Source organism: Palaemon carinicauda, chromosome 4, assembly GCF_036898095.1.
Source record: "Palaemon carinicauda isolate YSFRI2023 chromosome 4, ASM3689809v2, whole genome shotgun sequence".
Taxonomy (NCBI): domain Eukaryota; kingdom Metazoa; phylum Arthropoda; class Malacostraca; order Decapoda; family Palaemonidae; genus Palaemon; species Palaemon carinicauda.
In genome coordinates this window covers 79,639,167-79,664,148 of record NC_090728.1, presented here as the reverse complement: position 1 = coordinate 79,664,148, position 24,982 = coordinate 79,639,167, and the positions used below count along the sequence as shown (strand labels likewise).

Here is a 24,982-nt window from a genome sequence, read left to right as displayed (position 1 = left end):
TCTCTAAGGATAAAGTTGACTTCATCGAAGAGTATAAGTCAAGTTTGACTAGGAGACAATAGGAATCATCAAGGAAGAAATGGGTGCCCTTTGTGGAATCAAAGGAACGGACAGAAATATCGATAGATTTCAGTCTAGTTTTCTTCATACTCCTATACGAACAAGGCCTGGCTTCCACTACGATTACCTAATGTAAGTCAGCCCTGGATAAACCACTTCTGTACACCTTTGGAGTGGACCTCTCTGGTGAAATCTTTAATAAGATCCTAAAAGCATGCACTAGACTCAAGCCAGCAACCACTCCAAAGCCTATCATGTGGTCTTTGGACAAAGTCTTGCACCATGCTTCGAATCTAAACAATGAGAATTGTACTCTAGAGGATCTAACAGACTCAAGCCAGCAACCCCTCCAAAACCCATCACGTGGTCTTTGGACAAGTCTTGCACCATGCTGCGAATCTAAACAATGAGAATTGTACTCTAAAGAATCTAACACAGAAAGTTATTTTTCTGTTTGTCATAGCCTCAGGGGCTAGAATTAGTGAAATAGTGGCCTTATCTAGAAATGAAGGCCATATTTAGTTCCCAGACAGAAGAACCGAATCTCTTTCCTGATCCTACTTTTCTTGCCAAGAATGAGCTACCCACCAAGAGGTGGAGTCCTTGGAGAATCTGCCCACTGAAGGAAGATACCTCTCTGTGCCCAGTAGAGTGTCTTAAGGTCTATCTTCGAACAACCTCAGACTTCAAGGGAGGACAGCTCTTCAGAGGTGAAAACCTCAGGATCAAAGCTACCCCTAAGACAACTGAGAGCAAGTTCACCTACCTTATTCGCTGAGCGGATCCTGACAGTACACCCGCAGGTCACGATCCAAAGAAAATTGTTTCTTCATTGAACTTCTTCTAACACAGGGGCTATGGAAGACTCCGCTCATACACTGGGTGGAGATCATCCAGAGTCTTTTACAAACACTATATGAAGCAAGTACATGAAATGAAACATGTTGTGGTGGTGGCGAGTAGTGTTATAAAACCTGCCGTCTAGCGCTGCGATGAACAGTGAACTGCTTTGGGGCTTTCCAATGCATTGGGTGCAGGGGTACATTTACCCTCGAATGCAAATCACAACAATGATTAACACACTGTTCCATATAGGTGCATATCTGACCAATAACACCAGTGCCGAGTGAACGTTGCGTAACGGTGTTCTGCATTCCCAAAATCTGTACAAGTCCGTCAGATTTGGTTTCACATCTCCATTGAGTGGCATCATTTTGATGAAATTACATGTTTTTTCGACAAGAGAAAATATGGACCCTGATGTGTTTTCAATGCTTGACCAGATTCATACCCTATTGTAACTACATTTTATAATCTAGTTGCAAGGTAGAAATACTAAACGTATTTGCGTCTTATTGCTGCTATCAGTTACAGACGAATAAAGCATATTAGAGTTTTAATTAAACCCTAGAAGGGCCCAACTTGAAATCAGAGTACAGATTTCCAATGTATGTGAAAGGTAATCTTTAAGTCTTATCTTCCGTCCCTACAGAAAATCAAGCCTTGAATCCTTATTGTCGATGTCGACACTTTTCCTGCCGGAGGCAGGAAGCCCAAGCCAGTTCCAAGCTAAGTGGAAATGACAGATAACGGTAATGTCATATACAGGTCTAAGAGACCAGATAAGGACCACATTCAAAGTAGAAGGCACTTACACAAACCCACAGATATAGTACTATCAAGTTAATTCTCTGGTAAGCTTCCATCAGGACGACATGGCCGAGCCCAAAAAATGGATTTTGAGCAAAGCGAAGAGTCTATTTTTGAGTGAGATAGCCATGTCGTCCTGATAGACCCACCCTTTTTGCTGACCGCGCCCGAAACTACTCAATCTGCGGCTATTCCTGCTTAAAAACAAGTAAAGGAATGGCGGCCGGTAGTCGTGCGGATAGGAGGTCCACCGGGTACCTAGATCGATACCCCCTTCTTTCGCCACTCTTCCCCCTCAAAGAGTTAAATCTGTTCGGGGTGAAGATTGCTGGGTCGTATCTAAAAATATGTCCCCTGATATTTTGCGATATCCTTATATTTCTATTATGGATACTCGCGCCAGGAGTTAGAATTCTGAAGACCTTCGGTTAACTCTCTGGGAGTATCACTGTCGCAAATATCCCTTAGAAAGCTACCAAAAGGAACCTTCCATCAGGACGACATGGCTATCTCACCTAATAATAGATTTTTTGATATATATATATTATATATATATATATATATATATACTGTATATGTATTTATATATACGTATATATATATATATATATATATATATATATATATATATATATATATATATATATATGTGTGTGTGTGTGTGTATATATATATATATATATATATATATATATATATATATATATATATAAAGATGCCTAGTTGAACAAACATCACTGCCAAAGAGAAGAAAATGCCTGGACATAAGCCTATGAAGGATCGGTTGACTCTGGCCCTATGTGCCAATGCCAGCGGGGAGTGCAAAATCAAGCCGTTATTGGTTTATCATTCCGAAAACCCTAGGGCATTTAAGGCACATAGAGTCAATAAGGACATGCTGCATGTTTTCTGGCGTGCTAATTCTAAGGCTTGGATTACTAGGCACTTCTTTGTTGAATGGGTAAACAAAGTTTTCGGCCCTGCTGTCAAGAAATACCTTCAGGAGAGGAATTTGCCTTTAAAGTGCTTGCTTTGCTTGGATAATGCTCCCGCTCACCCCCAGGACTCAAAGATGATATCATCGACCAGTTCAAGTTTATCAGAGTGCTGTATCTTCCACTGAACACCACACCTATCCTCCAGCCCATGGACCAGCAAGTCATCTCTAATTTTAAGAAACTCTACACCAAGCACTTATTTAAGCAGTGCTTTAATGTCATTTCAATATCGTGCACTGCTCGAAGATCATAGATCAGGCTTGGGAGTGAGTAACTCGACGGTCACTGAATTCAGCCTGGAAGAAGCTTTGGCCTGATGCTGTTTTTCTCAGAGATTTTGAAGGTTATGGCCCCAAGCCTGAACCTGTGCTTGCCGTAGAGGAAGACGTAGAAGAGATTGTATCCCTTGGCAAGTCCATGGGTCTGGAGGTTGATGAAGATGACATCACCGAACTCGTCGAGGAGCATCATGAAGAGCTCACTACCGAGGAACTCGAGGAGCAGCATGCCATGCAGAATTATGAGTTCCAAGCGCAGTTGAGCAAGTCTGAGGAGATCGAGGAGGTAGAGCACATCTTAAGTTCAGCTGCAATAAAAGAGATATTAGCACATCATCAACACGTGATTGATTTCATTGATAAGTATCACCCACAGAAACTTCAGGTTTGCCGTGTAGTTTCGCAATTCGATGATGTCTGCTTAACCCATTTCAGAAAAATTCTGAAAAGCCGTACCAAGCAACTTTCTCTCGATAGTTTCTTTAAAAAATCTACAAAGCGGTCTAGTGATCTTGATGAAGAGAAAGAAAGTGGAGCAAAGAAAACTAAGATTGAATTGAGTGAAAGTGATGAAAATCAAAAAGAAAAAAAGAAAATGTAAAAAAAAAATATAAAATATTAAAATTAAAAAAAATAAATAAGCTAAGTTAGGTTTACGTTCACGCAGTGTAAGTTAGAGTAAGTAACGGTACGTTATCGCAGTCACCATCTGTACTTCCTCGCCGACCGTCCGTTTCCTCCTGCGTAGCAAAGCCTACACCTTCGTTGACCTGTCTTTATGGTAAAGTGACAATAAAAACCCCCTTTTTTATTTATTATTTCTTTATAATTATTCTTTTTTAAATCTCTATTATATAATGCAGTTGTATTATTGCTATCTTTAATTATGTGTAGTAATTTATTAAGGAGTTATCATAGGTTTTTGGGCTGTAGAACGAATTATACAAATTACAGTGTATTCTTATGGAAATATTTGCTCCAACATACGATCGTTTCAACATACGATCTAGGTCCCGAAGTTCGTATGTAGAGGTTCCACACTAGGTATGCAGTTAATTGTAATAGTCCGACCTTCTCCAATGCTACACAGTACTTTAGAAGTTTTATTGCAGCTGTGACCAAATTGTGGAATGATCTTCGTAATCGGGAAGTTGAATCAGTAGAACTTCAAAAGTTCAAAGTTGCAGCAAATGTTTTCAAGTTGAACAAGCTTACATAAATCGTTTTATAGTTTATATATCAGATACAGTTAACTCCCCATTAACACGAAGGTTATGTTCATGGAGAGGTCGTGGTAACAGAACATAATTTCTCCATAAGAAGTAATGGTAATAGGAGGTGTTACCTTCCTGGCCATTGGAAAAGTCTGTCTATTTTGGGGTTTTGTCACTATGAAACTTGAACAAAAACATTATTGATATATTTGAAGGTCACAGAAACAATAAAACACATTCTTATTCTACTTGTATTTATTTTATAACCGCCACACCTCTCTTGCCTCCTCACTCCTAGCAGTCAAAGATAGCCTTCCTCGCAAACATGACGATGGTGTTTGAGTAGGAAATTAATTCCGATTGAAAATATTTGTTTTAAACTGAACAATAGATTATACAAGAGTCTGGATTCACAATTTTAATAAACAGAGAAGGGAAAATTAGTTAATTTTAGAATTAATGTTGCCAGTCTCGTTTGCACGACGACAGATTTAATGGATATCTGCGTATTTCCCAAGTCTTTTGATTCTTTGATGGCAACATCCTTCCTGGATTTATACTGAAAAAAAAAACGTTGAATTATAGACAACCCCAATCTTTTACCAGGTATTATAATTGCTTCAAATAAGATAAAGTTCACAAAAAATCATTGTCCCTTTCATTCCAGAATTAACTAGCATTTGCATAAGATATATTGTTTAAAGGTACAGTACATATGATTCTTTTTACATTTGAAAATTTCTCTACTTACACTTAGATTTTTTGTGTGAATTTATAGATACACACACACACACACACATATATATATATATATATATATATGTATGTATATATATATGCATATATATATATATATATATGTGTATATATATATATATATATGTATATATATATATATATATATGTATGTATATATATATATATATATATATATATACATACATACATACATATATATATATATATATATACATATATATATATATATCTAAATGGTGATTATAAATAGGTTGCAAAGCACAAAAAAGGGTTGGCCTACCTATATTCTATTACCATAACTTGGCAGTTGATTGCCATAACTTCCATTTACTTAATTTATTTTTGCTCTCCAAAACCCATCTCAATAAATTGTTGATTATTTATGGCTGGAAACGAACAACTGAATACGTACCCCTTCAGGAACTGATGAAAAATGGTGTAATCTTGGGTGAAGATGCTCGGAACCGCCGCGATTTTTTAAAACATGAAACATAGCTTGGTGGCAGCTGCAGCGGTTGGAGGCTTTCGCACCTCCTATCTGGCCACCTATATAAGATACCTTAGGTTTCAATTTGCCGTGGGAACCTCTTCCCGCTAACCTCGCCACTAGTCGCGCTCGGTGTGCCCGAGCCCTTATACTTATAGCATTGTGCGTTCGTACATACATACTTTTTAACTTAAATATGTACCTATTGATACAATATTTATTTTAAATAAATAATCATTAGACTAGAAGGAAAAATGTTACTATCTTTTATTCCATTACCAACATGTAAGAAAAATAAATCGCTAATGTGTTTGATATGCATACGTCGTAGCATTGTGCATTCGTACATACAATAGTTTTGTTTAGTGTGGTTTTTAACTTGAAATGTACTTGATATAAAATTCATTGTAAATACATAATCATGATATTAAAAGGAAAAATAGAGAGAGAGAGAGAGAGAGAGAGAGAGAGAGAGAGAGGCAGGCGACAGCCGACAGTGGTGAATGTACATGGGTAATAACTTATTTTATTTATTTACAATTAACTTTATATGGTTTTCATACATTTCATTTAAAGCTCCTATTATTAGTTATTATGTGAATACATTCTCTCTCTCTCTCTCTCTCTCTCTCTCTCTCTCTCTCTCTCTCTCTCTCAGGCAAGAAATTCAACTCGCGTAACAGCGGACATTTTGTATTAACAGAATATACTATATCTCAATAAATTTGAACTTGTGTAACTTTAAAATTGTGTTGATAGAACTCATGTTAATGGGGAGTTAACTGTGTCTGTTTTAAAGTTGTTAATGTTTTTAAAATATTTTATCGTAATTTTTCATTACTACTTATATCGTTTATATATTTCCTTTCCTTATTGGGCAATTTTGCCCTGTTGGAGCCCTTGGGCTTATAGCATCTTACTTTTCCAACTAGGGTTGTAGCTCAGCTAGTAATAATAATAATAATAATTTGATTCAGCGGACATTTCCTGCAGGAAAAAGGGTTTCTTTGATTTTGGTACAGTACTTTTAGTGCACCCCAGGTCCTATGAGTTTTATCATCCCTATGATAAACAGATAGGGATTGGTGGTGGTTTCACTTTACTCTCCTCCAGCCAAGCATTAATTACTTTCCGAGAAGTTAAAGAGTCTTCCAGTTTAATTCAAAGGGGGCTTCCAACCCACCAAGTAATGAGTTTCCCTAATTAACAGACGAGGGTTTGTATGATTGCCTAGGAACAAATAACAAATTTTAAAAGTAATTTGGTTTTTTTTTCCTAGTCATACAAACCTGTGTTCTTTAATGTAAATTCCCTCCTCAAACCACCACTCTAAGTCTTGGGTTGAAGTAGCAAAATTGAATAGAGAATCAACTATGAAGGGGGCTGGGCTCTGCCAGGCTCCCTTACCAGTTGGATAACTGCTGGTTATCCATTTTCAAAGACCGATTCCAGCTCGCACCAAAGTAATTGCCCTAATTAAAGGACTCGGTTTTGCATGGCTGGGAAAAATACAAATTACTTATAGACTTTATTTTTTTTTTGGGGGGGGGGGGAGCTGGTGTACTGTACCTAGAAACTTGCCTATTTCTTTTAGTATATTAAGATTTACAAAATAAAGTGAGGCACATACTCTGAGCAGTCTGTATAAGAATATGCCTAAATTGAATTTTTTTTTCAGATTCAAAACCTGGAAATATTCGTTGTTTTTTGATGGACAACAAAGGATTTTTAGTTATTCATCCATCTATGTTGTCACCATCGTCAACATCTAGTTTGGGAACTGATATTCCTCCACATATCACGCATCAGGTATGCCTCTAACCTATTACTATCATATCTCTTATTTCTGTATAGCAGTCTGATTTAATAAGCAGCATGTCCTATAATTTTCTGTTTTGTAAGTAGAATTAACTTTTTCATGTTCAACAGTAGCCCAAAAACTTATATAGCATTATGAATTCAGGAATTCATAAAGTAAACAGAATTTTGATAATGAAATTTCTTATTTCTATACTCGCCACATTGCTTCTCCAGAAACTGTTTTAATAAACCTTAATCCCTAAAGGCTGACATTTTCTTTTAGATTTCTCTAATTTTCTTCTCTTCAGTAAATACACATATACAGTACAGGATAGATAAGCATTCTACCAGTAAGTGATAACATACCATTCTCTTTGTCTACTCAGTTTTAAAGTCGACATTATCCCTATCCTCTTAACTATACAAAGCAGTGGGGGTTTAGGTGGGTATATATATATATATATATATATATATATATATATATATATATATATATATATATATATATATATATATATATATATATATATATATTCCCTATGCAGAAAATCAAGCAAAATTATACCAAATTCTATAGGCTATAGGCCTACTATCTTTGCCAAACATGTGGCTAATATCAAAACGAGCAGCTGAGATTATCACACTTTTTTCACCTTGTGATGACATAATTAGGGAATTAAATGACACGAATTGAAGTAAATATAGACTACTTAGGCTAAATGCAAAATGAAACTCACGAAAATAAAGATACTTCACTCATGGGCCATATATCAAAACAAACTGAATACAGCGCCAGAAAACACTAGTGAGTAATCTGAAAACTACTGCTACATTACATGTATATATGTCAAAGAAAATCATAAAATAATTTATACTAGACTACTTTATTTGTAAATGAATAAGAAAATAAATATGAATATTGCATATACCCAACCATAAACTGACCCATTGACTGGAAATTGTAAAAAATGAAGACTAATTTTAATTTACTGTATAAACTCGCGTAACATGAGAGTTGAAGACTAACTTTGAAGCTAATTTGAAGGGGGTCGCATTATAAGAAATGACATTGTAAATGATAAAATTAAGGACAACCTGACTTGGCCTTGCACAGAGGGTGCCTCTCCTACTTTAACGTTCCCTCATCGAGCGTCATGTTCTTTTAGGGAATAGAGAATCCAACATCGTTTGCGGATGTACTGTATGACGGGCTGAATAATGATTAGCTTGTCATTGTTATCCTTCCGTAAGGTGCACATGTTGAATGTGTGGAAGTATTTCCCTGTCACCTTAAAACGTCTGTGTGACATTGTTTCCAAGAAAGATGCCATCGATTAGGTTTAGTTTCTTGCCCAGAGCATCCTTGTCTGGGTAAAGCCAACAATCTACCACGTGACGATGCCTAATTACTGCCCAATGTGTATTACATTGCACCCATTCCATAGACTAGCCGACAGCCTCTGCAACTTCTCCTGCATGTATTTGGCATAATTATTTTTTCCTCCATGAAGTACTAAAGAAGCTCAATCGTGAAAAAAGTTAGAAAAAAAAGGGAGGAGTGATTGAAATAGGCCCTGTCATGTCCAGCGTAGAAGTGAAAAGGTGCATGGGGGTCTTCGCTCCAACTATCATCATCTTCAGTGCTCAGTCCAGCTGATTTATGCTTGTCTCTTTCGCTGACCACGGGACTTTGAGCAGCGGGATTGCCTTGAAACAAAGGAAACCCAGAGAACACGATCCCTTTCCTTCTCTGCGTCTTCATTACTTCCCAATCTATCAGGTTCAGAATAATCATCACCCCTCAAGTCATCCACTGCAGCAACTGGGTCTTCAACATTTACTTAATCATCTCCAGCATATACAGTACCTTACTTGGATCATCAATACTAGTCTCACCATCAGTTTCAATAGTGTGTTCTTCATCATCATATTTTTATTTGCCAATTTTTTCTTGGTCTCTCAGATTTTTGTGTTAATTTGTGTTTGGGGGAATTTATTTTTCCTTTTAAACCTTTCTTTCATATTATTATTATTATTATTATTATTACTTGGTAAGCTACAACAGCAGTTGTAAAAGAAGGATGCTATAAGCTCAGGGGCTCCAACAGGGAAAATAGCATAGAAATCTTTTCTTCCTTTCAAAATCTTTTTTCCTCTAGAAGTTTTTGTTCCTTTGGAACACAGTTTTTCTTGAACTATTTTCTTCATGATCATTCATTTTTTTCCTTTCTCTCTCACTCATCAGATAAGTGTTCCTTTGTTGCATCTTCACTTTGATCAATATAACTTTTGTCCTTTATAATAAAATTTAGCTATTCCTATGCGAAAAGAAACCTGAGTTATACAATATGGGTATTCTTTTTATGGCTGATGAAGAATCATTGAGGATCTGGTAACCAATATAGCATCCCTTATTTGCCTTGTGTCAGATTAGCAAGCTGTGGCTTGAAGCGAGGAATCACTCTAAATCCGTCCGTGCTAGAGTCCAGATGTCCATTGTTTGCTCTTGAAGTTTCATTGCTTTGTGCTAATTGTTTTTTCTCGTCTTTCAGAATGCTTCCGAAGTAAGTGTGTGTTATGAGGACTTGTTCTGGTGTGTTACTTTTATTAGTTGTGTGGAAATTGATCCTTATCCTTTGTATCCAACATGCAAGAGACATCAATGCTTCTCAAAATCCCCTTGTGCAGTGTGTAGTGAGTGGTCATCTTTCCAATGGAAGAAGTTTCAGACATAAAAAGAAGAAAGTTAAATGAAATCGTTCTCCTTCGACTGCTTCTGGTCAAAGGAGAAGATGACTCTTATTTTGACTCCTGAAATTCCCCTTGCTGAGCCTTCACTGTCATTTTTTGCCACTAGGCCAGCCGACAAAGAACGACGATCATTTAATTCTTCAGGTTCATTCTGAAGTTGTGGACTCTTCCGCCCTCCGTTGCTAAGAAACCTGTCCTGGACTTCTTCAATGGCATTCTTCCTTATCATAGTTAGAACCTTATTCTGTAGAAGGTCTTTTGGAGATCATTTCGAATCCATCGATGGGTTCATAGGAGTCTGAGTTAGAGGAGGGCTACATGTTATGAGAGAGATGTGATACCCAGAGAGTAGACCTTTGCAACCCAGGATTCTGCCCTGTTAAACTGCCACCTCGTCTTTTGACTTGGCAGGCATCCTCCCTCAAGTGGGAGAATAAGGGATTGCCTTCCCCCACACGAGCCTCTCCCTCCTCAACCTCGTCGGTTTGGATGTCTGTGACACTGAAAGGGATGCGTAGAGTGCTGCCTTCAGTTGTGAGGATGGTTCAGTTAAGGAATGAGTCAGTGCTGAGAAGGCTGCTGTTTAGGAGAGCAAACTCATGGTTTCTGTTAAGACTGCTTAGAGGAGGCCACTTTCCTAAAGGAGGTACAGTACAGGGTGACACAAAAAAATTGGTCATCACCAAAAAACGAATAATTTCCAAAATTTCATTTAGATTGACACAAAACTTTAGCTACTTTAGGTCAAGCCTGCGTAGCAGACATCTCCAAAGTTTCGAGTCTGGACAACAAAAACTCTTTGTTTCACTGGCTCTCCAAAATGTGCTCCAAATGAGCTCCCCGGTGCTGCAGGCACATTTGGATCCGGCGGGCAAAGTTCTCGATGACCCTCCCGCATTCCTCCCTTGGGATCACTCTTATTGCTGCTGTGATTGCTGCCTTCAGGTCAGGGATAGTCTGGGGGTTGTTTCCATATACCCTGTCCTTAAGGTATCCCTAGAGATGAAAATCTGGAGGGGTTCAGGTCCGGTGAATGCGGCGACCACTCCGAGTCACACCTGCGGCTGATCAGTCGGTCAGGGAAACACTGCTGTAGCCATGCCAATGATTCGTTTGAAGTGTGGGGGGTGGCACCATCCTGCTGGAACCACTGGAGGACCCTGACAACTCCTCTCTGTCGACCAAGTGCTGTCCAGAATTTGCCAAGCACCTGGACGTATCGCTTTGTGTTGATTGTCACAGACCGCTCGTTGTCGTCCTCGAACCAGAATGGTCCAATGATGCCATGTTTGGAGATGGCAACCCAGGCAGTGCACTTCACCGAGTGTAATGGCTTTTGCAGACAGTCTTCAGGGGGTGTGACAACAGAAAATGTGCCTCGTCCGAAAACCAGACATTGTCAAGGAAGTCTGGCACAGCGTCAATCTTGTCGCAAAACCACTGGCACATGATCACTCACTTCCTCATGTCGTCAGGTGTAAGATTGTTTTTAATCTGTATCCTGTAAGGATACAGGTGGAGATCTGCGTTCAAAATTCTCCGCACGGACTCCCGATTGATTTCTGACTTCACCGTCGCACAAACTTGCTCGGGCTGCAGACAACAGTCTCTGACTGCAGCAATGTTGTGTGGTGTCCTTGATGATTTCGGTCACCCAGAGTGTGATTGTCTTTTAGCATCTTTACAATTGAGGTTATGCACAGTCCCATGGGTTCTGAACTTGTTGATCCATCTGTAGATCATTGAGTGGACAGGAAATTCTTGACATCTGAACCGTTCTTTGAATTGCATTTAAGCTGCGTGGATAGACTTCAACCGAAAATATGCCTCAACTATAAATGTCTTTTCCTCAGTAGTCCATGGCATCTCGAAGGTCGAATTTGGTAGACTCTTAGAACATTAATTTTTCTTGATAAATCTGAAAAATAAAAGGAATTTATTGTTTATTTCAAAAGTTATTCAAGTTTAGGTGATGACAGTTTTTTTTTGTCACCCTGTAGCCTGCCTCACCTCCCATTTTTCGACTACCACCGCGAACTCAGTAGGTGGGAACAAGGTTGGACACGGTGTCATTGGGGTGTTCTGTAATGTCAGTGAATCTCTGGAAGTCATCTAATGCACAAAATTATTAACATCTTCATCATTTCTCTTGAGAATGCAGTTGCCCCCAGAAAAGGCACAATGGTGAAATAAGAACTTGGCCCCTGACCACACAAGTTCTTTGTATTACTTTCAAACTTTCAGGTCCGAAAGATTCTCTGACTGCAAAGTAAGAGACGGTGCCTGACCAGTGATCCAGCCAAGAGCACACCTGCAAGGCTGACGTGGAGGCTGTTTCAAAGTTGAGTATTTCAGCTGCTGTCAACACTGCCAAATGGTGAGAAAGTTTCTCACTCTAAGACCCCAGGGATCAAGGACACGACATCGGGATTCAGAGGCTACGGATTAAGATATTGCCCTTCTGGCATATAAAATCTGTGTTTAGAATAAAGGCAGAATTAACTTTGACGACCTTACCTCCTTGAGGGAGTCCTTTGGAGCAGAAACCTGCTGCTCGATCTTATGGATTGTATTGTTTAAACTACGGAAAGAACACGTCAATGGAAGTTTTCCTCCCTACATACCGTGCTGGAAGGCCTTCACCAAGTTTACTTAACTTTTTGATAAGACCCAGGACTTGCAGAAAGGGCAACTCCTCACCTGGTTTTTTTGTTGGAACTTCTAAGGGGGCTACCCCAGGTGCTCAATCATAACTGGAGGAAGAAAATCTATGAGTTCGAGTCTAGCCCTTTTACTCGGTAAAGGAATGGTAGTCTCCTCCTGCTTGACAGCAGGACGACGATTCTTGCGCCATTCCAGAATGCCTTTTCATTGTCTTCCCAAGTCAGATGCAAGAACCGGAGGAAAGGTTCAGTGACAGTGACAAAATCTAGGTAACAGCTAGTAGGCAGAAGTGGAGATTTAACATTCTCCTCTTTTGAAGAAGGGTCAATATCAAACAGGCCCAAACAGAACTCCCCCTGTAAACACTCATTCTTGGAAGCAATCTTAACACAAGGATCTGGTAGACTCGTGTTAGACACCAGTGGAATCATGGGAGTACGAGGTCTAATGTACTGAGTTTCTCGAAGGATGATCTTGAGAAACCACTGCAGTTAATGGAGGGAAAGGGTCATGATATCTCCTCCTTTCTAGATTCTGTTGTGGAACTATGTTTGCCTTTGCATGGACTAGGACATTTCTAACACTCTTAAGAGTTGATCTAGGAGGTGGAAATTGGCACCTAACTTGCAGCATCCTCCAATAACACAAGTGGAGTATAATCCGGCCTTTGATAAGACTATATAGGACGAGGGACCAATCATTGGCGTCACGCGCCGTGAGGTACCGCGAGGCACTTCTCTAAACTGCAGGTTGACGAACGCACCTCTTGACTTGCATTGTGGCGGACGTGCAACCAGATTGCGGTTTGGAGGACGCATCACAAACTTGTATGGTTAACACATCACGAGCTTGGTGTATGGTGGATGCATCACTAACTTGTTGTATGCTGGATACATCACTAATTTGTTGTATGGTTGACACATCACCTGAAAACATGCTGGAAGTGTACCACCTGAAAAACAAGCTGGAAGTGTATTGCTCACAAGTCCCAGACCCATCAGCGGTGATGGGAGATGTATTCCAGCACCCTTTGGAAGACTAGACATGTACACCTTCCCCTGTTCAATCTTCAACAAACTCATGATATCTAGGGAGCTTCGAGTAACGTTAGTTGCCCCAAAGTGGCCTCATGCTGATTGATAGATCTAGACCTTCTAAGTTGTCTCGTAGATGTGACAAGAGAGCTACCAGATTGGCCAATGCTTCTATGTCAGTCACACGTAAAGAGATTCTAGACAGCAGTGTCTTGCTTGTCTCTTCATGGCTGGAAGTTATCCAGCATCTTTTATGAGAGAAGGGATTATCAAGACCAACTCCAAAGCAGGTATCCGGTTACCTTCGTAAATCCTCCCCAGCAGTCTACCAGGCAAAGTGGTCCTTTTTTGTGATTTGTGTCATGGAAGGTACATTGCACCACTCAAGGCCACAATTCCCTTGATTGTGGACTTTTTAGTTGTCCTACAGCCTTGAACCAGGGGTTTTAAGTGAAGGGAAGTGATCTCTCCTCATTGTGGGAATTATGGGCTTTGAACAGACTTGTCCACCTCAGGAAATCAAACCTCAACTTGGAGTGTGATTAAGGTTCTTCATCCTCCTAAGTTGGTACATTATGAACCCGTAAGCTGGTACTTTATGAACCCTCAAGTAAATCCTCAAACAAGGATCTTACCCTTAATATGGTTTTCGAACTAGCCTTGGCATCTTCTAAGAGAGTACTGTAAGTGAACTTCATAGACTCTCAGACAGTACTTGGTTTCACATTCCAGGAGGAGGCGGCGGAAACTGTCATTCTCCTATGTACCTGATTTTGTTGTCAAAACACTGAATCCATCCATTAATGACAACCGATTTGACTCCTCTATGTCATCACTAAAGGAGGTTACTCTCCTGTACAGGCAATGCGTCTTTACTTAAAATGTACACTTTATTGTCGTCTGAAAATGCAGAATCTTTTCAACAGTATTGGCAGGATGAAGAAGAAAGTAACCAAAATCTCCAGATATTTCTGGCTTCGGGAAACCATCATGTGAGTATACAAGACTCTGGGAGATCCATACTGTATATGCTTTCTGCTCCCAAAGCTCTTGACACCAGAGAAATTGCTGCCACTATGGCTTTCCAGAAGACTCATTCAATGGCACAATTCCTTAAAGCTATTGTCTGGAAGAGACAAACCGCCATTACTGCTTGCTATTTAAATGACTGCACCCATAGGTCTCTGGACACCTTTTTCATTGGACGTCTGGTAATAACCCATCAATTGGTGTAGTGAACCCTTCGTACAGAATTGTGTCTTAGGGTAACATTAGCAACCCATAATTTTTGTTTGTGTAAGAGTAAAATGTCTGGCCTTCTTTTCTTATCTTTCGTCATCACCCTTTTGAGATCATCATGTGTGGCGTTACTGCTGGTCGGACACTCATGCAGATAAGCTCACCAGTGACGGGTAGTTCTTTACTGTAAGTAGAAGTGTCATTCTCACATTCCTTTTGAGGGGATCATGATTAAACTGCAATTCCTTACTCATATTACAGCCTTTGCAGTCTCAGTGCCATTTACAGATGAGAGCATATCTAACACGGTGGGCTATGATTCATTATAACCTATTCATGGGCCACGGGATGCAAGGGTGACGTTTGCTGTTTTTCACCTTTTTGGACTGTTTACATTTACCTTGGGTGATTTGTCAGCCAGATGGCCAACGGGACTTCCTTCCACCTAAGGAAGACTCCCATATTAAACGACGAAGGTTTGTTTTCGCATAGAAACAAACCATAGATTTAAATAATGATTTGTATTTTTCCCAGCTTTACAAACCTGAGTCATTTTACTTGTACTTCCTGCTGCATTCACCCCTAAAGTCCCAGCCAGAGTTAGAGTTGTTCCCCACTTGAAGCCATAGCCTGTCGACCCAATACACGGGCGAGTAGGGTATGCCATATTGGTAGCCAGATCCTTGATAATTCTTCATTGGCTGTACCATCTTGTGCACTAGAGTATACCCATATTAAGTTAATCAGGTTTGTATAGCTAGGAAAAATACAAATCATTTTTAGAATGTGATTTTTTAGAAGACACTTTGGCACTTTCATACATTTTTATTATCTTCATGAAGTTTTTCTTTTGATGCAAGTCTTTCTGTAGCACAACTTGTTGATGGCTCCACTCACACATGCCCGCCAGTATTACCTACATCAAGATGCCTTGCCACATTTATTGTCTCTTGATATGGTACTAAAATACCCTTTGGCATTTTGATTTTATACTTAAGTAATAGTAAACTATTTAAGAACAATCACTGAAAATTTTAACCACAAAGGATGAAAAATAATGTAGATGATCAAACAAAATCATAAAAAATGTATACTATACAAGTATAAGGATACTTTATTTGTAAATAAATAAGTAAATAAATGTAAATGTTTTATATAGCCTACCCGTGTATAAGACGACCTTTGAATTGGGTGTCGTGTAAAATAAAGGTAGATTTTAATTAGTTTATCTAATATTTGTTGCATAATAGGACTACTAAATTACAAAACTGTCTGTGTTTAGGCTAGCTTTGATTATGTAAGAATGTTATTTCAAGTTTTATTTTACTTAATGTATGCTTAGAAATTCAAAACAAATAAAATTAAGCCAATTCTATATCATATTTTCCCTACATGTGATGCCCAAAAGGGATTCCATTTTGTTAGTTTATATTTAATCATCAATCACAATGAACAAAAAAATAAATGCATTTACTCATCCAAATGATCACTAATGATACTAATAGATTTTAGTAAACTGTGTGAAAACTTTTTATGATTATAAGATGGTTTGAATAAATTTGGAAGTTATATTAAGTATACTGTACTTTTAATTTATTTGAGCACAAATCTTATTAGTGTCATTAGTTATTAATTGGATATGTAAATGCCTCAATTCCTTTGTTCATTTGTTATGTTTGATGATAAAGTATGAAAACATTATTTTCTTTATTACCTTTATATAAATTAATATAAATATCTCTGAGCTATGAACTTCTTCTTGCAATGACCTTTGCCAACCAAACACTACTCTGGTTACATGGATTTATTCCGTTATATATGAAGTTCCTATTAAGTGTCTGGTATTGCGAGACAGTAGAGGAAATATTGGAACACAATTCAGTACTGTACTGTTGTCACTGCCAACGTCTGTGATAGACTGAGGTACTTTTCCTCATAGGTTCACCAACACATAATTCTGCTGGCTCATGGTCACTCTCTGTGGCATATGCTGTACTATCATGTGTGGTCAGACCTCTTATGTCCACTATCTACGTCCAGAAAAATCGCTGAGATTTTGTGAAAAAAATCTCCACCAGACATAAATTATGTCTAATGTTGCCAAAGGGAGTAAAATTTACTGAATGTAAATCAAGTCAGATGGTGCTTATACAAGGCAGGTTGGTGGTGACAGTACAGACATTCCACAAAGAAAGTTACATAGTAGTGAAAGAGAAAAATATACTATTTCTCATTTTATTTTAAGAATTCGACTTTGGCTCTTCAGAATTACATTAATAGAATATTAATGGAAGGTTAATATAAAGATAATTTATCTTAAAAATTCTGTTTTTTTATTTCTTTTGCAGGAACCTGTGGTTTCCATGGAATTATTAGCAGGGGGCGGAGGGTTATTAACAAAGGTTTGGTGTGGACGATGGTGGCATGGAGCAAGTGAAAGACATTACTCTCTACACCTTCCTCTAGGGCAAGTTGTGGCTTCTTCTGGGAATGGAAACAGCCAGGTAAAAAATTATTGAATTATTTTTTAGATTAACAATGACAGGAACACCTGTATTTTATTTTTCTTAAATACTAGGAAGAGTTTCTTGAATGAAATTGATAAAGGCCTATGAGTTTTTATTTTTAGAAGGTATTTTTTTCATCATCATCATGAAAATTTTATATACTATGCCAAATATATTAGTATTGATGGCATAATTTGTTTCTAGAGGTACACTATCAGGGTTTATGTCATTAAAATACTATATTTTGAGGGGATCAGTAGTAATAAACTTTTTTTTTGTATGGTATAATATTTTTTTAAGCCTGTTTTTTGTTGTTCTGATAATTAAGTATAAAATTTTTATCAAGGGAATTCTAAGGCTGTTTAATACCAGTATTTTTCGGGAATTCATCTAAACACTTTTCAGCATAATTCCAAACCTTTTACCCTTGATCTTATTTGCATATTCAATTTAAATTCATTCTACTGTCTTCCAGTATCAGCTTTTCATGAATTTTTACAAAGCGCAATCTTGTTAAGTTCTATTGAATTCATAGCACCTAGTTGACTGAACAAACCAACTACTAAATAACTAATTACAGCAAGAAGAATTGTAAATAAAAAACTTTTGAGACCTCCCCTGGTACAGGATAGCTCACTGCAAACCTTGTTTCAACACATTTTTATTATCACTTTATCATTTGCAAATCTTGCTAATTAGGCATTTGGTTTTCATTTTTAATGTTCTAATGAAAGTAATTGATCTAGTGTATACTTATTTTAAGGTTCTAATTCGGTTTTATGTTAAACATTGTATACTTTGATATATTCACTCTGGTGAAATTCTATCTATTATAATGGGGAGAAGTATATTCATTGACTTGACGTATGTCTTGTGCATACAGTATATTATTGTACATGTACAGTATATTTTGTCCAAAGTTTAGAAAATTATTATCCTAGTGGCACTGTTTATATTTTGGAAGATACCTTGTGTAGATTGTTTTGGCCTACCTTAGGTAGAGCAAAGGAAGTTTATGATTTTTTTATATATATATTACTATGCTCTGTACATTCCCAAGTATTCCTTCCTACTATTGTGGATGCAAATTATCACCATGGTTTGATATCTGTGACCAAGCTTTAGTGATAAAAATTTTGTGGACTTGTTAACATTTACATAGGAAAAATAAATTGCCATAGTCTCTTAGTGATATTAGCTAGGTCATTGGACATGTGGAGGAAAAGAAAATGACTCAATTCCTTCTGATTTGAAGTAAGGGTTGTCTACAAGACTGCTAAATTCCTGGCATGCTAACAAGGTATATGATGTCTATTGCCTAGCTTTTGTTTTAATGCTAAACATGATGTGGAACAATTCCAAGAGATTTGTCACACTTGATCTCTTTTGTCTAAAACCATTTTGGCTGTCTATCAAAAGATTGTTCTTCTCTATATGTTCTACTATTGAATCTACTATAAATGATTAAAAAATTTTGCAAGGCACTGAAGTTAGACATACTGGTGTGTGGTTGCCAGGTTCTTCTTTTGGCACCCTCTTTTAGATTGGAGGAACATTGCCTAGTTTCCATCTTTTTGGTGCCTGTCTTTTGTTGGCTGTCTTTCGGAACATTTTGTAAAAGTGTGGGGTGATCTCTTCTTCTAGTTCTATAATCTCTCTTGGATGAATATCATCTGGACATAGTGTCTTAGACTTACTGAGTCCTTTTATTATGTATGTTTTTGACATCATCTTATATGAAAGTGATTCTATTTATTTGTTGTGGCCTTTCATATTTGATAACTGGTTTGGGCAGGGTCGTTGATTCTTCCCTAGTGAATACAGTTGTGAAATATATACTCATCAGTGCAGCTTTTTCCAAATCATATGTTATAAGATTACCCTCTGAGTCTCTTAATGGACTAAGGTTGTTTTTTATTGGGTTTCTACTGTTTACATATGCAAGAAAAAATCTTTTGGGTTTTCTTTACAAGCTGAAGCCACTTTTTCTCTTCATTGATCTTGGCCTTTCTAATTAGTTTATCTCCTTCTTGGCTTAACTTCTTGTGATTAGAAATATATATATACACTATATATATATATATATATATATATATATATATATATATATATATATATATATATATATATGTATACATGTATATATATATATATATATATATATATATATATATATATATATGTAATGTATATATATATATATATATATATACACATTTATATATACATATATATACATATGTATACATACATATATGCATATATATATACATATATATATATATACATATATATATATATATATGCATATATATACATATATATATATATACATTACATATATATATATATATATATATATATATATATATATATATATACAGTATGTATATATATATATATATATATATATATATATATACATATATATATACATATATATATACATATACATATATATATATATATATATATATATATATTTATATACATATTTATATATATATATATATATATATATATATATATATATATATATATATATACAGTAGGGTCCCGAATTATGCGAGAATTTGGTCGATTAATGACCTCGTGTAAATGGAAAATCGCGAATTTCGAAACACACAACTAACAGAAATAATTCCATTGCGGCCATGGCAACCAGCAATTTGCCTATTCAAATGTGTTTACTACCCATTTCCAATACTTTCTTTGTACTATACTGTATTTCTTTATAATATCAAATTGTTCTTGTAAATAAATAAAACATTTAATATACTTTAAAGTTCTAATAACTTGAAAAATGGTTAAAATTACAACCAGGATAGGTGTAAACACCATATATTTCCCGTTATAACACAACCCAAAATACAGACAAATTTTAATGTTTGTCATATCTATTGTATAATACAACTGGTGAATAGCAAAACCATCACTCTATAGACTAGCTTGTTGTATGATTGAAAATCCAGAATTATCAAAATAAAGGCGATTTTATATCATGCGTTTCCTAAACACGCTAAAAAGCACAATAGAAAACGACAACCAATGTTTTGTTTACGTTTATCTCTGATCACAACGAAGAAACAGACGCATTTATACATCTGTGTTTTTGAATTGACAGCAATTTTACCAAGTATAGATTATATGTTGAATTTGTTATTACCAATGATCTAATTATTTTTTATTAGAACTTTCAAATAAATGAAATGAATGCCATTTATGAAATGTTTTTCTTTATGACGCCGCCTGAAACGGAAACCTTCCATTTGTTTACGCTCCATCTTCGATCATAATAAACAAACGAATGCATTAAACACACATGATCTAAGTCATAACTAATGATATTACAAACATTTAGTAAACATTATGTTATTACAAATATTTTACTTACCGTATCCATATAAATTCCTAAATTCGTATCAAAGCTGGAATTTTTTTTTTTCCTTATTCGTTTAATCCACAATAGCAAACTGCCGCTAAAGACAGAGTGATAACTTACGATAATTCTAAACTGTTACGAAAGATAATTGTCCTTTCCATATCCAAAATGCTTTTCCTAACTTCATTTATAAGTCAACTTGAACCCACCTCAGTTATGGAACCATCTGCAAAGAAAAAAAAAAGAAAAAAATAAAGAAAAAGAGAGAGAGAGAGAGAGAGAGAGAGAGAGAGAGAGAGAGAGAGAGAGAGAGAGAGAGAGAGAGAGAGAGAGAGAGAGGAAGTGCTAGGCTGGTTTTTAAAGTCATCGAGATCGGAGAAAGTAAGGAAAATTTGAAACGTGGTTCATTTTTAGTATATAACTGAAATTTTGTCAAGCAACAAAAATTTCATTTGTTAGGAGATAGAGGATGGCAAGAAATGAAAGGTAGCGAAAGGTAGCCTAGAGAGAGAGAGGGAGAGAGAGAGAGAGAGAGAGAGAGAGAGAGAGAGAGAGAGAGAGAGAGAGAGAGAGAGAGAGAGAGAGAGAATGATAGTTTAAAATGTACTTAAAATAAATATAGGTTATAACACATTGATGCTTATGTAATATTAACTGTATAAATGTTTTGAATAAGTTAATAAATGGTATACAGTAAACAATACTTTGTTACTGTAATCGTACACGCATATTCTTGAGAGCGGCACTAGACATCAGCTGATCTGATCACAACCAAAAGTAGAACATAAAAAAGTCAGCAATACTCAATTTTTAAAACACACCCGAAATTTGAAACAAAAGTACGTTTTTCTTAAAGCACAATTAACTATTTAAATAGTAGCAATTTCATAGAATGAAATGATGTTTCCTAATAAATAATGGTTTGCTGACAAAATCAGATGCCGTATTTTAAGCTACGATTGAAATGGCTTTATACACGGTATATTTTTATTTTGTTTATAATTAACACTTTTTAAGAAACCCAATTTTGGTTTCTTCATCTATATGTAAATATTGTATAACAAGAGAGAGAGAGAGAGAGAGAGAGAGAGAGAGAGAGAGAGAGAGAGAGAGAGAGAGAGAGAATTAGCTGTTGTAATCGAATGCTGTGTTTTTGTTTCTTGTACCACCTGAAGCGAGGAATTGATCACCACAACTAACATTAGTCTTGTTATTTTCATTCTTAAACTCAGGTTGCCATTTGTGAACTAAGATTTTATTTCTTACACACACACACACACACACACGCATTTTCAGCAAATCTATGCTGTTTAGAATGACAAAATATTGCCAACTTGTTACCGAAATTTACGCTATTCGCTGCCAATAAACGAACCCAGCCTTAGTGTGAAAACCTCAATATGCCATCATTAGCACTACCATTAAATTTATCGAAAGGTTAGAGAAAGATAAAGATTGCTGAGAACGTAACCACAATTCTGTTTACATTTTGTCAGCTGAACTCGCATAGTTAAAGGCTGATTTCATTGTTGATATGAAAATTTTCCTGAAATAGGCTATTTATTATGAAATTGTGTTAATAAAATGTAAGGTAGATATCGTTTGGTAACATTTATTATCAAGCACCGTATTTAGGGCTACCAAAATATTAAAAAGACAATAGATTTGATACATTTTGTAGTGCTTGACTGGCAGACTTTGAACAGCTTCGCAAATGATGAATCGTGTCGTGAATTTTTCTCCGACTTATTAAATTAATGATTCTAGGCCCGATGGTAAGGGCCGATGGCAAGACCTTGAAGAGGTTAGCTTTCCAAAACTATTCAGGATTCAATAAAATATGATTACAATTTTCAAATTTATTACAAAAATAACCATTTAATAGAAAAATAACACACCATAACACTTAAACTAATTGATAAAAGAAACTGTCTCCCCTTAGGGGTCTGTAACATGTGCCCATGAAGCACAAAGTCCACATCGGACCAAAAAAGACTAAATTCACACAATTTCAAGATAAATCCTTGGTAAAACACCTACCAAGGTTCACAGACGTATTTTACTGAATAAATTCAATCCCCAATCACTGGGATCACAATGTTACAGTGCGATATTAATTAAATACTACACTCAGAAAAATTGGGGGAACCGACCTGGTTTCACGTGGCTTGGAGCAGAGACAGAGAGAGCAACAATTAGAACAACTTATTGTTTGGGGGTTTAGGCGGAGAGAGCGAGCGTAGCTCTGGACAGCTCCGAAGAAAACTACAATCTCCCGCGCTAACTAAAGTGTCCTTGGGAGAGGGGAGGGAACTCTTACGTTATTTATTCAATAAGGGGTTTGATAAAGCTTCTTTATCGACCACAAGATGGAGAAACTGTCCAAGTCTTACTTCAGATCAAAGGGTAAACTTAATACTTCGGCTGAAGGCCATAATTTTCTGTAATCCACCAAACTAGAGAGTCCTTGACTCTAAACATATACATCGATATTTTTATCGTGGTGCGACAGTACAATATAATTTTTGTGACTCGTAAATAATAAATACTTTGTTTCTCTGACACCCGCTCCTTCCCCAACAGGTGGTTGAATTTTATGCCCCAATACCGTCACGTATGGGACCACAGTCATTCGCCGCAACGCCCGCAAGATCTTCCAATCTTACCTCAATTTAACGTAACGTTTGTGGAGTTAAATGGCGGGACTTTCGAGTGATCAGTTCGAAACTCCCAACAAATTGCATAATTTGGGACCGTACTGTGTGTGTTTGTGTGTGTGTGTGTGTGTATATATATATATATATATATATATATATATATATATATATATATATATATATATATATATATGTGTGTGTGTGTGTGTGTGTATGTATATACATATATATACAGTACATATATATATACATATATATACAGTACATATATATATATATATATATATATATATATATATATATATATATATATATATTAACTTTGGAAGGGTATCAGATCAGATTTGACCTATAATAACTATACTCAGCTTTGGGCTTTTGCTCAGAGAGTTTATGCCCCAACTGAAAAGGAATACAATTTAACCATAAAAGAAACCCTTTCTGGTACAACTCAGGAACATAAATGGTGGTTTACCCTTAAATTTGCACTCTGGTATTGATGGAACAGTTCCTCCTTTACTTGAACCAGATGGCTCAGTCACTCACTGCCCAAAGGAAAAGGCAACCCTTTTGGCTGATGTTTTTGACAGTAAACAGAGCAATGAAAAACTTGAACTTCCTCATTCTTGTTCTCCTGAGGCTAAACTAACTAGTTTAGCTTTTCGATCTCGTGAAATTAAAGCTCTGTTGATGGACCCTGATGCTTATGGAGGTGTAGACCCAAATGTTTTTTTTTCCTTTATTTTTTATAAAGACTGCAGATTTCTTAGCTCCAAATTTATCTATTATTTTGTGCAAGTTAGCAAAAAGAGGAGCTTTTAGCAATTGTTGGGGAATTGGTAATGTTACTCCTCTATGTAAATGTGTTTGTGGTAGCTCTAGTCCCACTGATTACCGCCCAATTTCCATAACTCCGATTTTATCTAAAGTTTTTGAACGTCTTCTGGCAAAATGTCTTAATAGGTTTGCTGAAGGTAATCATCTATTCCCTAGTTTGCAATTTGGTTTTCGTAAAGGCCTTGGAGCATGTGATGCCCTTCTTACAATCTCCAATGCTGTACAGTAATCCCTTGATTGTGGTCAGGAAGTTCGTATGATTGGCTTTGATTTTAGTGCTGCCTTTGACTGTGTTAATCATGAGGCCCTTGTTTTCAAACTTAAACAGTTGGGAGTGGGTGGGTCATTTCTTAGCATTATTATTGACTTTTTAAGTAATAGACCTCAAAGAGTTGTTGATGGGCACCATAGTGAGTATAGGAATGTGATATCTGGTGTTCCACAGGGTAGTGTTCTTGGCCCATTACTTTTCATACTATATACACATGACATGTGGTTTGGCCTAGAAAACAAGCTTGTTGCATATGCAGATTTTGCTACTCTCTGCATCAATTCCATCTCCTGAATGTAGATCTGTGAATCCCTTAATAGAGATTTAGCTAAAATTAGTGCATGGTACAAATTATGGGGTATGAAGTTGAATCCTAACAAAATTCAAAGTATGA

General features: G+C 36.6%; 1 protein-coding gene across 1 annotated transcript in view; it reads left to right on the top strand.

Annotated features, from left to right (window-relative positions):
- The window catches only part of LOC137640023 (VWFA and cache domain-containing protein 1), a 447,337-nt gene that overhangs the window by 351,896 nt on the left and 70,459 nt on the right, over window positions 1–24,982 (top strand). The window contains 2 exon segments of the mRNA XM_068372387.1: window positions 7,125–7,255; window positions 17,283–17,438. Of these exon segments, the coding sequence (XP_068228488.1) occupies window positions 7,125–7,255; window positions 17,283–17,438 (287 nt within the window).